This window comes from Glandiceps talaboti, chromosome 10, assembly GCF_964340395.1.
Source record: "Glandiceps talaboti chromosome 10, keGlaTala1.1, whole genome shotgun sequence".
NCBI lineage: Eukaryota > Metazoa > Hemichordata > Enteropneusta > Spengelidae > Glandiceps > Glandiceps talaboti.
Window position 1 is genome coordinate 25,022,747 of NC_135558.1, and position 18,814 is coordinate 25,041,560.

General features: G+C 37.5%; 1 protein-coding gene across 1 annotated transcript in view; it reads right to left on the reverse strand.

Annotated features, from left to right (window-relative positions):
* Positions 1-527: 527 nt before the first annotated feature.
* Positions 528-18,814, reverse strand: part of LOC144441207 (uncharacterized) — a 33,391-nt gene continuing 15,104 nt past the window's right edge. Inside the window, exons 2-7 of the mRNA XM_078130767.1 lie at positions 10,904-11,023; positions 10,192-10,296; positions 3,039-3,156; positions 2,143-2,422; positions 1,268-1,350; positions 528-608 (exon numbers count right to left, since the gene is read on the reverse strand). Coding sequence (XP_077986893.1) covers positions 2,247-2,422; positions 3,039-3,156; positions 10,192-10,296; positions 10,904-11,023 — 519 coding nt within the window. The 3' untranslated portion in view covers positions 528-608; positions 1,268-1,350; positions 2,143-2,246. The remainder of the gene's footprint in view (positions 609-1,267; positions 1,351-2,142; positions 2,423-3,038; positions 3,157-10,191; positions 10,297-10,903; positions 11,024-18,814) is intronic.

The following is an 18,814-nucleotide window of genomic DNA, read 5'->3' on the forward strand; positions in this document are numbered from 1 at the left end:
TTTAAGGTATTAGTGTGGGTATTGAAAAGGGAGGGAATAATTCCACTCACACTTTCAGTGCTTTCTGCCACTCTTACAACACCAAACACCAAAAGCACTTCTGCAGTATATGTCACACATCCACTCATACATCATGGGGTACAGTTATTTTTACATACATGTAAGTTTATCCACGACATCAAATTTCATACGAGATACTACTTTGTGTTCACATGCTTTAGTGTACTTGGAATGATTGTGTACTCATTTGCATACAGGTTGGCTATAATATTTTTGGTATGCACTGCAGGGTAAATACCACTGGTATGGACACACAGATACAAGTTTTTGTATGGTGTTTTTTAAAGTCTCTTTTAATTTATTGTGCAGTGCTTTTGAATATTTTTAAAACAGAGGAAGCACTTTAGAAATGAAATAAATGTTAAACGTTAAATAATAATCATAAATCACTGCCATCATCACATTTGACAATTAGGAATGAAAAGGATCAACTATTTACCAGTTTGATATAGGGTTTAGGTTCTTACCTAGTTTGTCCTGTTGACCTCAGGTTGTGATGGCTGAATTTCAGCAACTCATCATGAAAGCTTGCCACAGATTCACTTTGACTGAATCAACAAAAAAGAAAGAAGAAAATATCAGAAAGAAAGTGAGATAAACATGGATGTAGCAATAATTAGTTTGTGCACCATGACGAAAGGTTCTCATTACTTACAGGTAGTATTTTGCAAATATCATTGTCAGAGAACAGGGCAGGTTATCATGGTAAATTAGATGATCTCTCCACATCAGAAGACAAGGGGTAACACTATGAATAAGGGACGACGAGGCATACCAATTCAATCACCTCTACAATCACGTCATCATCACTACGCTGCATTTTTTATCAGTCACCACATAGTAAGAGATAGGGGAACACCAAACTTTGGTGCGTCACTAGAAACTGTGTGCATCAGTGGTGAGTGTCAAATGGCTTCGAGGGCACACTGATCTGGAGTATCCATAGGTTTGTTGTTGCATGAAATGCCATCTTTACAGTTCCCAAGCCACTTCAGGGGTTAGATTCCCCTACCAGGTGTTGTATTCTCTAATTTCTATTTCTCTATATTTTAATACATGAAAACCCATTTATAGATTGTATATAATCTCCAATTGATTTTTCAAAAACCATACAATCAAATAAAGTTCACCAGCCAGAAAGACACCCTGTTTTTCTTCAAAGTTATTGCATATCGCAAGAACATGTGTATATGAAGACTATACAAACCTTTGAGATGACTCAAGTTTTGACTTCTCACTTCCTTTCTTTAATCCTTCACTACTTTTCCTCTTTATTTGGGGTGATGAAATCTAAAAAGAACAGAATATCAATCGATAAAATCTGATATTGTTAATCAATGTTTTTCTTTGTTCAACCAAGGAAAATACGAGTGACCCATGGGGCCTTGTCATTATGAGTTGCTAGACAAGTAGTTACAAATTTGTTAGTCACAAGTATAATATAATCATATCTTTGCATGTGTGGGGAAAATAATGCTGATTCTGAATGTCTTGTCTCATATTTACAGTACCTCAGAACCAATGATGTAGACAGGCACGGACTGTTGTGATGTAATACAGCCAGGGTATAAATTCCATATTTGCTGTTTGAACATGTACAACTTGAGCATGGTTTAATTTTTATAGATGATCTGGCAGTATCAAGCCTGTAGGATGTTAATAAGGTGAATGCCCCAATGTTAATATGGTTGGATTCCTAGATGTTTAATGTTAATAGGAATCAGATTAGTCCCCCTAACTTAAACTGAGAATCAGATTAGACCCCCTAACTTAAACTTGTTTTTTCGTCAGATAGGGTTAGGAATAGAATCAGACGAGACCCCCTAACTTAAACTTGTTTTTTCTTTAGACAGGGTTAGGAATAGAATCAGATTAGACCCCCTAACTTAAACTTGTTTTTTCTTCAGATAAGGTTAGGAATAGAATCAGATTAGACCCCCTAACTTAAACTTGTTTTTTCTTCAGACAGGGTTAGGAATAGAATCAGATTAGACCCCCTAACTTAAACTTGTTTGTCTTTCACTAATCATGGATGGACGCTATTCTGTATTTGTTTTCCTTGAGAGTAGCTCGATCACTCACTGTGTTTGTCTTTTCTTGAAGTGGTGTTGACTTTGTATCATTTTGTTGATTTAGTGGTTTTCCTGGTGGGTTGGACTTTGTTTTCTTTGTTTTGACATCAGGTGTCATAATTGTTGGAAGTGGGGGTGGTGGTGGTGGAGGGGGATAGCTTGATGCTCCATTGTTGTTTTCAGTTTTCTTCTGTTGTTTTTTTCATTGTCTTTTTGTTGTTGATGATGTTGTTGTTTAGCTCTTTTCAATGCTATTCTTTTAGAGAATCTGAGTGGCGTATCCTTAATTTCTAAAAAAAAAAAAAAAGATAGAAAAAACAACACATCTATTGTAGAAATTGTTGCATCATTTGATAAAAAATGTTATGGCTCCTTTACATGATACTGTAGCTAAACACACAAAATGGAACTGAAATTAATTTGTGAATGAAGCTATGAAGTAAAGAGACACATCAACTGTTACTGCTTGCATGTCTCCTGTTGTAAAGACAAAAGATCGTATACATTTGTACTTTGTCCACTAGGACTAAAGTAGGAATTCAAATCCAAACCCTGCATATTACGGCTGTCTAGGGCAAGAATTGACATGAAGAATATTTCTATTATGTATAGGAAACCTGCCTGGAACAACATTTTGAAATAAAAATCATGACTTCACGTCTCTCTGATGATCTGAGGAGTCAAGTTGACAAGTAGGATTTTATTTTAAAGTATTTTGCAAAAAGTATATTTACAAAATTCAAATAGATTTGTATTCTGTATTTCTATATCCTCATTTGTCATACTAACCTAGACTGTAAAATACATCATGTCGTTCTGCCCTCACTGGCCTCCTCTCACCATAGGAGGGGTTAACTGATGTGTGAGGGCATCCTGTCATGGGGTACCTTACAGACTAATACATACCTTGATTGTAATTAAATGCTTTGGCCATATTATCTATCAGTTCTTGCATTTTTTCATTACATTCAGTGTCATCCACTTCAACAGCTTGTTGTCCCATGATATTAACAAGAAACCTAGTCTGGAAAGTAAAATGAACCAAGGTCTATGTTATATACTAAACTGTTGTATAAACTAGAAATTGAATATACATGTACAGTAACTGTACCTAATTTTGATGAATTTACAAGTTGCGTCAGTTCTGCCATGTGAATTTGTCCATGCTATATTTTATAACAAGCATATCTTGAAAACTAAACATACCGGTAATATTATAAAATAAATCCAACCACATTGATTTTTGGGTCCACACCCAAAATTGAGAGAGACCAAATGCAATTACAATTTCAACCTATTACTGGACTACTTCTGGATAAAATTGACAATCTAATTAATGTACAATGTCTAATTATTGGTATTTTCACAATATTCATTGAATATGATATTGGTTGTCTGATCAAAAAATTATTATTCCAGTTACAGGCTTACAGGTAGTGCAGGTTGAAGGAGTATCGCAAATTGGAGTTCTACCTCATTATCATGCACTTCCTGATCACGTGAGATAGTGTTGTGATGACGCAATCTTCAGTGTGTTGCGAATTTTCGACGCATGAACACGTAAGCGTGTTGGGCTCTGTAAGACTGATGATTCATCTTCGGAGCCGTCTCAGCATGGCGGAAGACAAAGACGAATTTGACCTACTTGAGTTGAGTGGTCCTAACCCTCTTCCCGAAAAAAGGACAAACTCGGGTAAACAGCATAAGGTTAAGACCTTGTCGTCTTCAAAATCTACGGACAAGAACCCAAACCCTACCCCTAACCCGACTCCAAGTACAAGTTCAGGCAAACAGGCACAGCGGGTAAGTCAGCGTTCAAGCGAAACCGTAGAAATGCCTATGCTCAAAGAAATGAGAACTCTAACTGACCTCATGACACAGTCAATGATGAGTATGCAAGAGACAATGGCAAACTTGTTTGCTCAAATTAACAATACAATTACGAACGTAACATGTGGTCAATATGGGGGCTTTGAGGATAACCCTAATGGGTATACACCTCCTGATGAACTCACTGATGAGCCAAGACGAAAACGTTCCAAGACGTCTAATAGTAATGACACTGATACAGCAGTTGAACAACTGCTTGCACCGGCAGATGTCCAAGTTTCCGATAATTCGGAGGACATTGACAAAGATGGTTTATTAACTGGTATCGCTCAAGACTTGCAACTGCAAGACCAATGCGCGGGTGCAATAAATTCACAGCTTGCGGACATTGTTAATACAGTGTTCAAGGAAGGAATCACAAATGACGATAAACTGGCCGAGAAATATGAAGCAAACGTAAGGCCAGAGAACTGTGAAATACTTCAAACCACCAGAGTTAATCAGCTGATATATATGGGACCAGTTGACTTCAGAAACTCGGTCTGGTGACATACGTCTACAAAAAATACAAACGGCAATAGTGAAGTCCATAATTGGGACTTTGTCGATAGTGAACACTGTGTTAGAAGCAAGAAATGCTGGCACAATTGACGGCATCAACACATCTGAGCTAATAACAAAAGGTATTGACAGTATTGCATTGTCAGCTCATGCAAATTTCATGCTGAATATGAGAAGGAGAGACTATATTAAGCCAGAACTGAATGACAGTTACAGGCACCTGTGTTCACCAACTGTTAGCTTTACCACACATTTGTTTGGAGATGACATCTCTAAACATTTAAAGGACATTTCAGAAGCCAACCAAGTTGGTAAAAGAATTGCTAACTTCAGAGGACGTAGCAGAGGAAATTACAGAGGTGGTGGAAGATACACAAGTAGAGGAAGGGGCTATGGAAACAGAGGTTTCAAGCCTTTTTCCCAGTGGCGCTCATACTCCAACCCCAAGAAGAAAGGGGAGGGGAGAGGACTGTCACAGAAATAGACCAGGTGAGAAATACAGCAATACCCATAGGTGGTAGATTGAAACATTTTGTCTCTCAATGGGAAGATATTACTTCTGATGCTATAATTCTGGATATTGTTTCTCATTGTCATATTGAATTTTATGACGACAAACCACCATCACAGACATATATTCCAAGGGAAATTAAGTTTACTCAAATAGAGAGAGAAATAATCAATGGTGAAATAGACCAATTGATTTCAAAAGGAGTGCTTAAAGAAGCACAAGAAACAAGTCATGATGGTTATATCTCTAATATATTTGTAAGGCATAAGAAAACTGGAAAGTACAGATTAATACTGAACTTGCGACCATTAAATCAATCAGTAGAGTACCATCATTTTAAGATGGACACATTGAAATCTGCAGTACGGTTGATGAGACCTAACTGCTATATGGCATCAATCGATTTAAAAGATGCATATTATATGGTACCTATTGCAAGGGAGCACCAGAAGTTTTTGAAATTCAGATGGAGAGACAAAATGTATCAATATACATGTCTTCCTAATGGGTTAGCATCTGCACCCAGATTGTTTACTAAATTGTTAAAACCAGTGTATGCAACATTACGTGAAATGGGACACCTAAATGTAGGTTACATTGATGACTCCTACTTACAAGGAGACACATATAATGAATGTAAGACTAATGTCTCAGACACAAATGAATTATTTCTAAAACTTGGCTTTTTAGTCAATTTGGAGAAATCAGTATTTGAACCATCACAAACAGTGACTTTCTTGGGGTTCAAACTAAACTCTGTTCTTATGCTTGTGACACCCACAGCAGTAAAGACAGTAAAGTTAAAACAAGCATGCACATCTCTTATGGCAAAACACTGGCCAACTATTAGAGATGTTGCTGAAGTCATAGGGCTTATAGTCTCAAATTTTCCAGGAGCTCAATATGGCCCACTCCACTATCGATCATTAGAAATAGAAAAAACAGAGGCATTAAAAGCAAAGGCTGGAAATTTTGATGCTAGAATGGCATTATCTGATTTATCTAAGAAAGACCTTCAATGGTGGATTGAAAATATAGACACTGCTAATTGCCCAGTGTCTCATCGACTTCCAAACATAGTAATGCAATCTGATGCATCTCTAAAAGGTTGGGGTGCATGTAGATCTCACAAGTCAACAGGTGGTCGATGGACTTTAGAAGAAAGTCGACACCATATCAATTACCTAGAAATATTGGCAGCATTATATACACTGCAATCCCTTTGTTCTAAAGAACAGAATATTCATATACAGTTGCAAATGGATAATACTACAGCTGTTGCTTATGTAAATGCAATGGGAGGTACTAAGTCAACAGCATGCAATAATATAGTTGTCAAAATGTGGGAATGGTGTATTGCTAGACAAATTTGGATAAGTGCAACATACTTACCTGGTGCTGAAAACATAGAGGCAGATACAGCATCACAGCAGTTTAATGACAATATAGAATGGATGTTGCAGCCAACTATATTCAACAAGATAGTTGATATTTGGGGGAATACCGACATTGACTTATTTGCATCAAGGCTAAACAAACAGCTGCCTACATATATTGCATGGAAGCCAGACCCAGGGGCAGAACATATTGATGCAATGTCTCTAGACTGGGCTAATTATTTCTTCTATGCATTTCCCCCCTTCAGTATGCTGATGCAGTGTGTACAGAAAATAGAGGAAGACAAAGCACATGGAATACTGATAGCTCCTCTATGGCCAACCCAGGCATGGTACTCCAAGATGTTACAGTTGTTGGTAGACAAACCCAAGTTGTTGCCAGTGACAAACAGAACTCTTCAACTTGTACACAAGCCAACAGCACTGCATCCACTTCGACAGAAGTTACAACTGATAGCCTGCAAGTTGTCAGGCAATCTCTCAGACAGCAACACCTTTCTGACAAGGCAGCCGACATTATCATGTTATCATGGCGGAAAGGGACAAAGAAAGAATATGCAGCATATATTAGGAAATGGCAAATATTCTGTTGTAAGACAGAGACTGATGTTTTTCGACCGCCTGTAAATGTGGTATTAGACTTTCTAACAGAACTATATGAGAATGGACTTGGCTATAGTGCAATGAATACAGCTCGATGTGCACTAGCTACAGTAGTCACAATTGATGGATACAATACACTATCATCACATCCTTTAGTGAGTCGGTTTCTTAGAGGAGTATTCCAAGTCCGTCCAACACAACCAAGATACACCAAAATATGGGATGTTAGAATGGTGTTGAAGTACCTACAGTCACTGTCACCAGTTAAAAACTTAACATTAAAAGATCTGACATTGAAGACTATAATGTTAATTGCTTTAGTTTCTGCACAAAGAGGACAGTCTTTGTACTTATTGAACTTAAATGATATGTCCAATGGCAAATCATCATATACATTTCAAATAGCAGCACTCTTGAAACAAAGCCGACCAAACTACAAAGTGCCACTTGTCAAACTATCTGCATATCCACCTGATAAGAGGCTCTGTGTAGTGACAACTCTAAGAGAGTACTTGAGTAGAACCTCTGAGTTGAGAGGAAATGATAAACAATTATTTATCAGTTACATTCACCCATTCAATGCAGTTTCAAGAGATACCATCAGTCGATGGCTTAAAATTGTATTAATAAAGGCGGGTATAGATATAACAACTTTTAAGCCTCACAGTACAAGAGCAGCTTCAGTGTCCACAGCAAAGAGAAATGATGTGCCTATTCATGAAATCATGAATGTTGCGGGCTGGAATTCTAGTTGTACTTTTGCTAGGTTTTATGACAAACCTGTAACTAATGATGACAAGTTTCCACATGGAGTGTTAAAATGTTGATGTTATGAACCAGATAAACCTTTGATGACTATTAGGTAGATTGGGTCACTGAGTTAAATAAAAGAATTTGACTTGATAAATGGTGTTTCATTCTGTGCCCATCAGTTGGCTTTGAAATCTCACGTGATCAGGAAGTGCATGATAATGAGGTAGAATAGAGAAATTAAACGAGACTTACCTGGAAGTTGAAGTTTGATTGAAATTCTACCGAATTATCTTGAGCACTGAGTGATTACGTGCCCAAAGCCCGGATGGAAATAACCCACCCATAATTATCATGCACATCAATCCTGATGTGCACAGAATATACTTTGAAGGCTGAAGATTGCATCACCACAACACTATCTCACGTAATCACTCAGTGCTCGAGATAATTCGGTAGAATTTCAATCAAACTTCAACTTCCAGGTAAGTCTCGTTTAATTTTTCTATTTTGGGGAACTGTATTTTCTATATTAAAACTAGTTACAGTGTACATGCAAAGGTTGATAATTTTTTTCGTAATTATGTTTATTTTGCCATAAAAATAAATGAAATTACATTCATACCTCTAAATATTATGCGCATTGGCAAGAAAGTCGCAAAAATATTTGCCCCCTTAATCCCCTGTGCTTCGACTAACTTCGGCACCTAGACCAGCTCACGAAAGGTGTTGAGGTCCCACGTGTTACAAAAGCCTTCTAAGCCTTTGTATAATGTTTACTTATGAATTACTAATTACGTTTGCCATATTGTATTACTAGTATCTGTAACTGTACATATTGTGGTCTACCAGTTTAGTCTTCCGACAACAATTATGGTTCCTTGGTGTTTTGTCGGCAGCAACCGCAGTGAAACAATCACCCTACACACATTTCCGAGTGATATAACTGAGTAGATAATAATGGGTGAAGGCAGTTGAAATCACGTAAAAACTGGACAGTGACACCATACAGTGAAAGACAAATGTTACCGGGGTCGGGGTTCTCCACGCCACTGGTGTAGCCATGATCAAAGCGAAAAAAAACAAACAAATAAAATAATTTGAAATAATGTTTTCAAGAAAGCAAGTTAGCTTCATAAAATATTTCAGTACGATAGCAATTTTTTGGAAACAATGCGTAGTTCGATTGTATGTTTTGTTTTCCATGTTGCTGGAAGTCGATCATTTTCATTGTGATACATCACATGTACATACAGTCGCAATCATATCAAACTTCAAAGTAAAAAGACGAAATGCTCATTATAATGTTGCTATGTTTGTTTCCGTTGTTTTGTCTACCTGAACAATTACTGTGTCATGCCAATCACATGTCAAAAGTGGATGGACACAGCAAAGTACAGTCAGCACTAAGCGTCACGCTCCCAGGTCAAATAACTTCCACAACATAAGACATGTCTATCCATCAAAACTCAAACAAAAATGGTCGGAGACAATACACAATACACCACAGTACGGCTGGCTTCAGTGAACACGGGCCGTGCTTTGAAAGAAGATGACACCACTTCATGTCACTGTGTGGATGGTAATGAAAGCAGTAAAAAATGAAATAAAGTGCGTGTACACATAGCTTTCAAGAGGGATGGTTATCCAACAAAACGTTCTGCTCTAACGAATTTGTGGGTCTACTTTCGCGAAGATTTTGAATGGTCATAGATCAAATGTACTGTTACGACACATGCTACAATACATCTGAACAACTTGAGAGAATATTATGGAGAACTCTTGAAGCCATTCTCATCCTATCTCTGTATGTTCGATGGGTACGGAAATATTAGAAAATTTTCATTTTGATTAGATTGTCTGCGGGAGCTGTTTTCCACCCATTGAATAGTTATGTCAACAAAGGATGCTGATAACAGCCTTCACTTTATGTAAACAACACGGCTTCACTAGGACATAAACAATAAGCTGGATGGTCCATGTTGCGGTACAAGACAGCAAGGCATAGTCAGAAAACAAGCACTAAACTTGCATGGTGGATATTTAAACACAGGTATACTATTACATATAATGTGTACTAGCCATGACTACATTTGTCTGTGAAATTTACATCGGAAAAAAACCTTATAAAGCAGTGTCATTCAGTGTCTGTGGTTGACCACACCTTCCTCACTCCTCACTACCAGAGGAACTATCGTTACTGCTAGCAGTCGGTTCGAATGAATTTGGCTAAATCACACCATCAGATGTTAATGCTGGAGTGTATTGCTCTATGCTTGAGGAATCTGACCAATATTCAACGTCGGGTTCTGGCGAAAACAGGTTGTGAAGTTGACCTTCTGACCTTTGGAAAACTAACTGATGAAAGTTTGGGCTAATATCTGTTTTCTAATTTCAGGTTCCTCACCTTTAGAAATGAGAATATACTTTTGTTCTCCATTTCATCTTGTTTCTTCTTCCTCAATATTTCTTGATAGATATCAGGATGTTTTTCCATGTACAATATCAAATCCTGATATGAAAAAAGCAAACTTGTGAGTGCCTTTTCATGAAGAAATCTATTCTTCATATTTCTACCCAAAGTAGGTTGCTGTCCTTGTAAACTTAAAATATATGTATTGAACCCACCTTATCTTTGGATTTCTATGAGAATTCTCCTTGTGAGTTCAAGTGTGGAGTACTTGGGGGAGGGGGGGGGTATTTGTTTGAGTGTTTGCAGTGTTTTCTGTGGCCATACTGTCAGGAGCTAGTGAGTGAAAGTGCAGCATAAAACACTGCAAATATGAGTACAAATACCCCTGAGTACCCACATATGTTTGTCAACATTTCCATAAAAATGATGCTGTGCAATCAGGCGCTTTCATGTACAAGGAATGGTGGTGTGCCCTCATTTGCATGCAAGTATGCAATAATGTTTTCGGTATTGCACTGCAATTCAAATACCACTAGTATGTGTGCACACTGGTGCACGTAATTACTGGTACATATGTTATCAGATGTCTACTTGAATTGGCAAAATATACATAGGTAAATAATTATGTTCTAAGTTCAGAACTAATAAGAGAAATGTAGGAAATGAGTAAATTGATTAAAGATTCTTTTTGTTTAAGACTACATACTTCAAGACCTTTGGCAGTCTCCTCTGTTCCTTGCTCTTCAAAAACCTTCACAGATACCGGTACACAATATTGTCTTGACACTGGTGTAGCATCGTCAAATTCACCCATGGACTCCATAATCTGTCAATAAAATCAATTATTCAAACCTCTTTTAATGGTGTTGTTGAGGATTTTACCAGAATAGGCAATGGTGGCCTTACTCATGTCTCATTGTAACACCTAAACAAGCGACCTATCGGTCAGAATAGCTCCGCTGTTTTTTTTTAATTTAATTTTTTATTTTGGTGACACGTAGAAGTGGTTCAGTTCTTCAGCTCTTCACTATGCAGTTTTGTTTTAGCGATGCAATAAAGTGGTTAGTGGTTCATATGATGTCTCACTGTAAAACACATTTTACACAGAAGTTGGTAATGTATTGTACTTTTATACCATAGTCACCATTTTATAACAAAAATCTACTGTTATGAAAAATTGCACACAAGAAAAAGAAAAAAAAGAGGATTTTGAGGTTGGCTATAAATAATGCCATTGTCTTACAGCTTTAACCCTGGGAAATTTTAATGATGAATGAAATAAACTAGGGATCTAAAATAATGTTGAGGCAATTTGAATTTCAATTTTCTAACAAATTTACCAAGTCAACAACATTCAACTTGTACAAGTTGTAGTAGATATATATAGGGAAGAAATGTATTAATCGCCATCTTAGTTTCCGGACGGCGACAATCCCCGCCAAGTACCCAAAAGAGAGTCATTCTGGCAGCCATACGTTACAGTGGTAACACTCGTTCATGTTCTATTACCTTTCATAAAGAAAACACAACAAAATGGTTGAAGTGATCTTTTTTTTTTAATTTCTTTTCATCACAACAACAAAATCTGCGTGATCAAAAGTGTTGTAAACTAAACCAGAAAGAATTATCGGACTGGCTAAACTTCCCGATGAACTGGAGTAAGGTCCAAGTCCAAGTAAGCCTCGATAGTACGTGAGAAAATCGTCTCAAACTAGCGATACAACTTTCAAAATATAACTTGACATGTCTTCATTTGTTAGATTTATACAATTCAAGACGCGTTTTCACTCAAAAACAACAATTCTGTGAATAATGACACTCTGAACGCAGCGATTTCTCGGACGATGTTACCACTGTAACATATGGCTGACAACGACTTGCTTTCGGGTTAGTCCCTCGTGCATCCGGGTACATGGGGTTGTTGCCGTACAGAAACTAAGAAAGATGGAATTCACAGTGTTTCTTGTGACCGGCGCGGCACCTGTCAGCAGACTCGGCCATTTTTTTTTCATCATTCCATTGTATTTAAACCTTGTACTTGACATTTCACAATATTTATAATTCTCAACAAAATACCTCAACATGTCTCACTTCGCTCGTACTCAAAGCAGCCCCAGTATGACCACTGACATGACTAGAGAGAACCTTTTCGGATTTACATGTAAAACGGGGAAAGATACGCAAAACATAATGCAAAGTCTGAAGCCAAATTAAAGTTGTGATTATTTTAATTATTTTTACTTGCCAAATATTTGCATTTTGGAAATGGCAAGACACGTTCATGTCGTTTAACTTGACATGTGAACTGTCGGCCAATAAACAAAATTTGGTTGATTCACAGTCCGCAGTTAGACTGCTCTTGCATAACTTCAACCGCATGCCTTCCTTACGCAAGTTGTCTTAATTCTGGTTCACTGTCACTTCAAATTGCACGACAATATAGAATTAATCACAAGTTACATGTTATCTGAAAACATCACATCTTTATAGTGGGTCTGAAGTGAGATTTTAGTGAGTACCAAGAACGTCCTGTGTTGATACTTGCTGTGGAAAATCGCCCGGTGAAATGAGGTCAGCTTCAGCTTCTGGTCGAATCAGGATAGAGTATGCAAATAAGGACGTTGCGGACTGGCTGATTATGTAGAAGGGGTGCAGAATTTGGATTTTAAGTTTACAACCCTGTTTCGAATAAACGCTTGTCACTTCATGCATTTGGGCGCCCAATGCGTAGAATTATGACTATAGCACATATTACATTGCTTGTTTGACGTCAATAGTGTCTTTTGAAAAGTGGCAGTTTACTTAAAAGTCTCGTCGACTGATTTCCAATATGGCGTCGGTCATAATGCTCATTAACATATTCATTTTTTTTTCAAATTACAAAAAAAAAATCATAAAAAATAAAAATGAAGATGTGCTGACTTGAAATTAACAAACCTGAGTAAGCTACCCCCTGCGCATCAACACACCAGATATCAAAGCAATCTGACAATAAGTTTTCACGGAGATGATGAAAATGACATTTTATGAAAAAAAAATCATAAAAAATTGAAAATGGCACAGGTCAACTTGGCATGAACAAATCTGAATAGCCTCCCCCCAGGGAACATGCACACCAAATAGCTAAGAATACTGACTATCACTTTCGGAGAAAATAATGAAAATATAAAAGTTTGACGGACACCTATGATTCACTCTATTCTCTATACTCTATACAACCTATACCTAAAGCTACGCTTTCAGCTTTCGCTGACAGCGGAGCTAAAAAGGATGGTTCAGTCGGTTGACTAAAGTTGGATACTGATAAGTAGTCAATGGATTTGCCTGAATGGATACACAATGGTAATATACAGGGCGTTGTCTACTTCTCCTACGTCTTGCTTTCTTTTCAAAGATACATGCTCATCAATGTTTTGAATGAGTCTTGCACATGTAAATACCTAGTCCTGCTTGAATACAGAGAAATCTGGGACTGTGTAATCTGACATATGAAATGACGTTAGCGGATTCATTGGTGTAGATTGTACATTAGTGGGGCATGTACCCTGGGTAGTAGGTAGGGGGTTGTGCCTGTACCATGTACGGCATCATCGGCTGTTGCATTGGCATAGGTTGGTAGTAGGGGTAAGATAAATATGGATAGGTCGGTGGGTACATGTATTGTTGTTCCGGCCTTCCCCATGGTATATTTGGAGTAGCAAATGTATTTAATTGTGGGGGGCTTGGTAACCTACTCCCTACACTGTACCCACCCCTAGGGTTACCATAAGTACTACCTGTCCTAGACCTTACAGCCGGTTGGCCTTCCGGAGGGTGAACCCTTGAATCAATAACTTTCACAACAGAATCTATTGTCGGGTCCCCTGTCGGTTGGTAAACATTCGTTGTTACTGTAGTTGTTGGAGCTACTGAAGTCATTGACATAGTTGGCATAGTGGTTGTTGTTGTTGTTGTTGCTGCTGTTGTTGTTGTTGTTGTTGTTGTTGTTGTTGTTGTTGTTGTTGTTGTTGTTGTTGGTGGTGGTGGTGCAATAGGAGTGTCAACTAAGCCTCCACCACCAGTTAATGGGGAAACAGCAGACATGTGGGAACTTATTGAAAGATCGTATGGTTGATCTGTCGAGGGAGTTAGGGCTGCCGCCATATCTAAGCCTAGATTTTCATCAACTTCTGGCGTGGCTTGTAATGCCAAAGCAGGCGTAAAATCAACCCTATTTAAAAAGTTGTTAGAGACTTTAAAATGAGGCAACTCCCTTAAATTTTCAAATTTCAAGTCCCCAATAGCGTCTCTAAGATTGATAATGGCTTCAGCAGTTTTCCTACCAATGTTCGAAACCGTTAACAGTTCCCTCTGACTACAAATATTAATGTAGAGGGGATTGTGTTCCATTGTCAGATTAAAGTACTACCGTTATTTGACGTTAAATACACACACCCCGGCGACACAACTCTATGGAAATGAAGCAAGGTAAGTGTAAGTGACTCTGCCTGTATGTAAATCGTCAAACTCCGATATATTTGATTAGGGCGTTCCCAACAGGTAGACGTCCTAAAAAAATTGATTACAGTTGCTAAATACTAGGTACCAGATATATATACAAGTTAAATTAATTTAACAGGCAATTACCGTGAATACCTTAGATCTAGAATGTGTAAAAATACTGTCCTTACTGAGGCTACTAAAGTATACCAAAGCAAGTGACAAAAAAATTAAGAAAGCAAAAAAAAAACAAGAATAAGAAAGGTTGACTACACTGATAATCACCCCGGAGAATTTAGTGGTAGCTCAAATCAAAAGAAGGAGTAAGCAAATAATGCAATGAATCGCCTAAGACGGCTAGATGCTATTGAAATGTGCAAAAATAAATTCGCAGTATCAGTGCACTCAGGCCTTTTCAAAGACAAAAAGTTTGCAGAATTTGGAAAGCAATCGAAATACTAATAAATTAGAAACGGAAACTTTCTAGACGGTTAGTGTACGCTTTTAAATAAATTGTAACCAAAACTGAAAGGTGGATCGTTGAAAACTGTCCAGGCAAAAGAATTTGACAGCGAATAAATTACTTCGCCGTGTGTACGTGGCAACGCACGCTTAGCCTACAAATGCGACGATTTTTCAGTGTAGAACAAACACTTCTCCAATATTAATTTTCACACAATTAGAGAAAAAATGACACTACAAACCTAACACGCATCAATATAAACTAAACTGCTACGAGTATAATTGGTTCGCAATATCAATCAGACCACAATTTAATTTATGCGAACACAAACTCGTCGCTGGAAATTCAAATACAATGTCGGCGAAAGTCCTTCGTCAACAAAGAACACCAATTTCTACTAATTGAGGTACCGTAGTACGAAAGAAATATCAGAACAAATCGGCATATGACGTTGCGCCAAAGCAGTTTTGCAATTTGACATGAACGTCGCCTTTTTATGACTTGTAACCGAACTCTCCGACGCAGTTCGTACTAATCAAATTAGCGAAACAATGCTCAATTTGTAACAAAGAGATTCCCACCATAGTGAGAGTACCCTAGTACGAAGAAAGATCGAAACAAGTCGGCATTGACGTAGCGCCGAAGCAATTAGCAATTCGACACAAACGTCGCCAGCGCCAGTAAAGTAATTTCCCTTTAGGGTAAAGTTACTTTGAACAGCACGGCTTGTAGCCCAACCAATATATTTAGTCACACCAATTTACACACTAAAATTGCCACACATAAATATCACACGGAGCGTAACTACTTACTTCAATACTTGCTTGTTCTTTGACGTCTGAGCAACTCAAAGGTCATTGACACTGTGCTTGCGTGAGGTAGTGTCTAAATTTAAGACTAACAATACACGAACTGCCAGACATGTACTACTCGAGTACCAGATCTATGCGTTGCGAGTATCATTGGCAACTCCTGTGTCTGCTACAGTCATGAGCGTTACCAGTTCTGTCATGCGCTGTCGTGTGCAAGTAAAGGTCAAACCCCACTGCGTAATCTTCCTACGTCGACTGACTGACAGTTATATATTATGTATATAGTGTTTGATTACGTAATTATTGTTTGTGCCACCCCACCCCGTGCACCCCACCCCACTCGTACGTCCATGCAGAGACCACGGTGACGAACAGTAAAACTTAAAAAGTCTTTACACAGAAAGATAGACGGGGAAAGGGAATTTCCTAGTATATTGTGTTGACATGTATTAACGTTTGATTAATAAATGCAATGTATCCTCTGTTTATTGTTTATTTGCATGGTGGTCTTTATGTGCGTCTTGCGTTCAATGTTTGCTGCAACTTGGTTACGCATCCAGATACATTGTACACAAAACTATATTACCAAGATGTTTTATACGTACGTTCATGCGTTCTCAGTAGTATAGCGCCACCAACATTCACGTTAACTTAAAAAGTCTTTTAGTTCACTAACTGACACCTACCAATCCGACTAACGGTTGGTGTATTACCATTTGTCAGTGAGTAGATATTTACACTGGTTATGGAAATATGTCACTAGTAATTAGCCAAATAGCCTACCAGTTTGATCAAGGATTAGCTGTGCACTAATTAATTCAAAGTTGGTAAGCTACAAAGAGACAGAGAAGACGATAGTTTTGATTTAAAACTTTATCAACTAGAGATGTTATCTGATAAAAACATGAATAACATTATAAAGCTAGGTAATCGCAAAAACACCCACTATTATTTATTCGACCTGGTGTCACCAAGGTTGGTGTGTAGGGGTGATCCTAATGTTTAAAAATGTTTTTGTTTTTTTCCATGGAAAATTTTGGTCGGTCGGTCGATCGGTCGATTTAAAAAAGTATATAAATAAAAAATCATCTTTGAATTCATGTTTCTTTGCCTCTCCTTTTCCTCCTTTCAATCATCTTTTCATTGGATTCCTAGAAACAAGCCCTTCTCAGCTTTTCTTACACTCACCCCCCCCCCCCCCCCATTTTGAATAACTGCCATAATTATATAAGGAAATGTACTTTTCGTGAACAAGTTTCTTCGATGCCATAACTGTAGATGATGTCGATAGACACAGTGTCTACGTCCAGAAACGTATTCCTTCTTGTCAGAGAGGACGCTTTTTCACAACATATTGAGGGCGGACGAAAATTAAAACATAAAGGTATTTTAATATTGGAACTGAAAAGCTGGGTCTGTTGAGTAAGGATAAACAGAAAAAGTAGGGTTACCATAAAACTGTTCAAAATTTTACAGTATCAATATTTTATTTGACATGAAATAATGTAAAAAGTACATCATTCTATAGTCAAAAACAACTACATAAACCCCCCCAAAACAATTATAATAGATAATAATAGATAACTATATATATATATATGTACATCAACATCTCCTGACGAGTGATTTACTCACGAAACAGGCTTGTAGAGACGAAAAACCCGACTTGATTTTCTTCTACCCTCAACATATATATATATATATATAGGGGGGAGGATTGGTTGGGTCATCCTGTTTTTGAAATTGGCGGTCGAGGGTCATGCTGTTTTGAATATTATGACTGGGGCCATTTTATTTGGCTTGTGATAGAAAAAATCCTTTTCTATAATGGCATAGCCTTGTCTGAAATTTGGTACACGTAAATAGTTGTTCTTGTCCCTGTATCTTACATGCATTCTTTAATATTACTTATTAGTTCAAACATAACTATAACTATACATATATATATATATATATATATATATATACATATAATTTCATTCTTCTTTCGCCAAGTAGAGTGCTCGATCACCTTGGCACGCTAACAAGTTCTTACTTAATAATACGTAACCTTTGTTGTCAATCTTTTTGTGTACACACAGCCGTCAGTGAACACACATAAGTTATGTACATAATGCAGGATGTATAGCTAACGAATACTATTAAACCACACTATTACACCTGACGATCCTTCGGGTGCAACGGTCCGTAGTGTAATTCCACTATGTAATATCAGACTCGTCTTCTTTCATTTTTATATATATATATATATATATATATATATATATATATATATATATATATATACACACACACATGTCTTACCTAGCTACCACACTAGTTACAGAACATGTCATGTAAATGCCTGGCTGTTTCACAATCAATGCTTCACTTATATTGCACTTTGAGGGAAAAGTGAAATAGTTTATAAAAGAAGTTAATCTAATTGTTCTACTCACGATCGTCAGTATGAACTTGTCAGAAGGGATTAATACACTTTCTATTTCGGATACTACATGTTATTGACACTACAAATCACCACATCTCATGAGATTCCAGTTTCTGTTATACCCTAGGTATGACCACCTAAAGTTCTCTGACGTACCGGTGACTTTACTATACATGCAATATTAATAATGTCCCTGTACCAATGTTACGGGCCCATTTTTATGTGACATGGGAAACTCATTTAAAACTTACATTTACGTTAGCTTTTCAAAGCTGGGAAATATTACCTCAAAGGTTATGAATAACCTAAAAGTTGCCTTAATAGAAACAAAAAACACTCCAGATCTGTCAGGACGACAACCCCCAAGGACTTCCTCAGCGCCAGAGGTCAAAGAGGTCAGTGAGTTTTTGTCGACCCGATCGTATTTTTCTAATT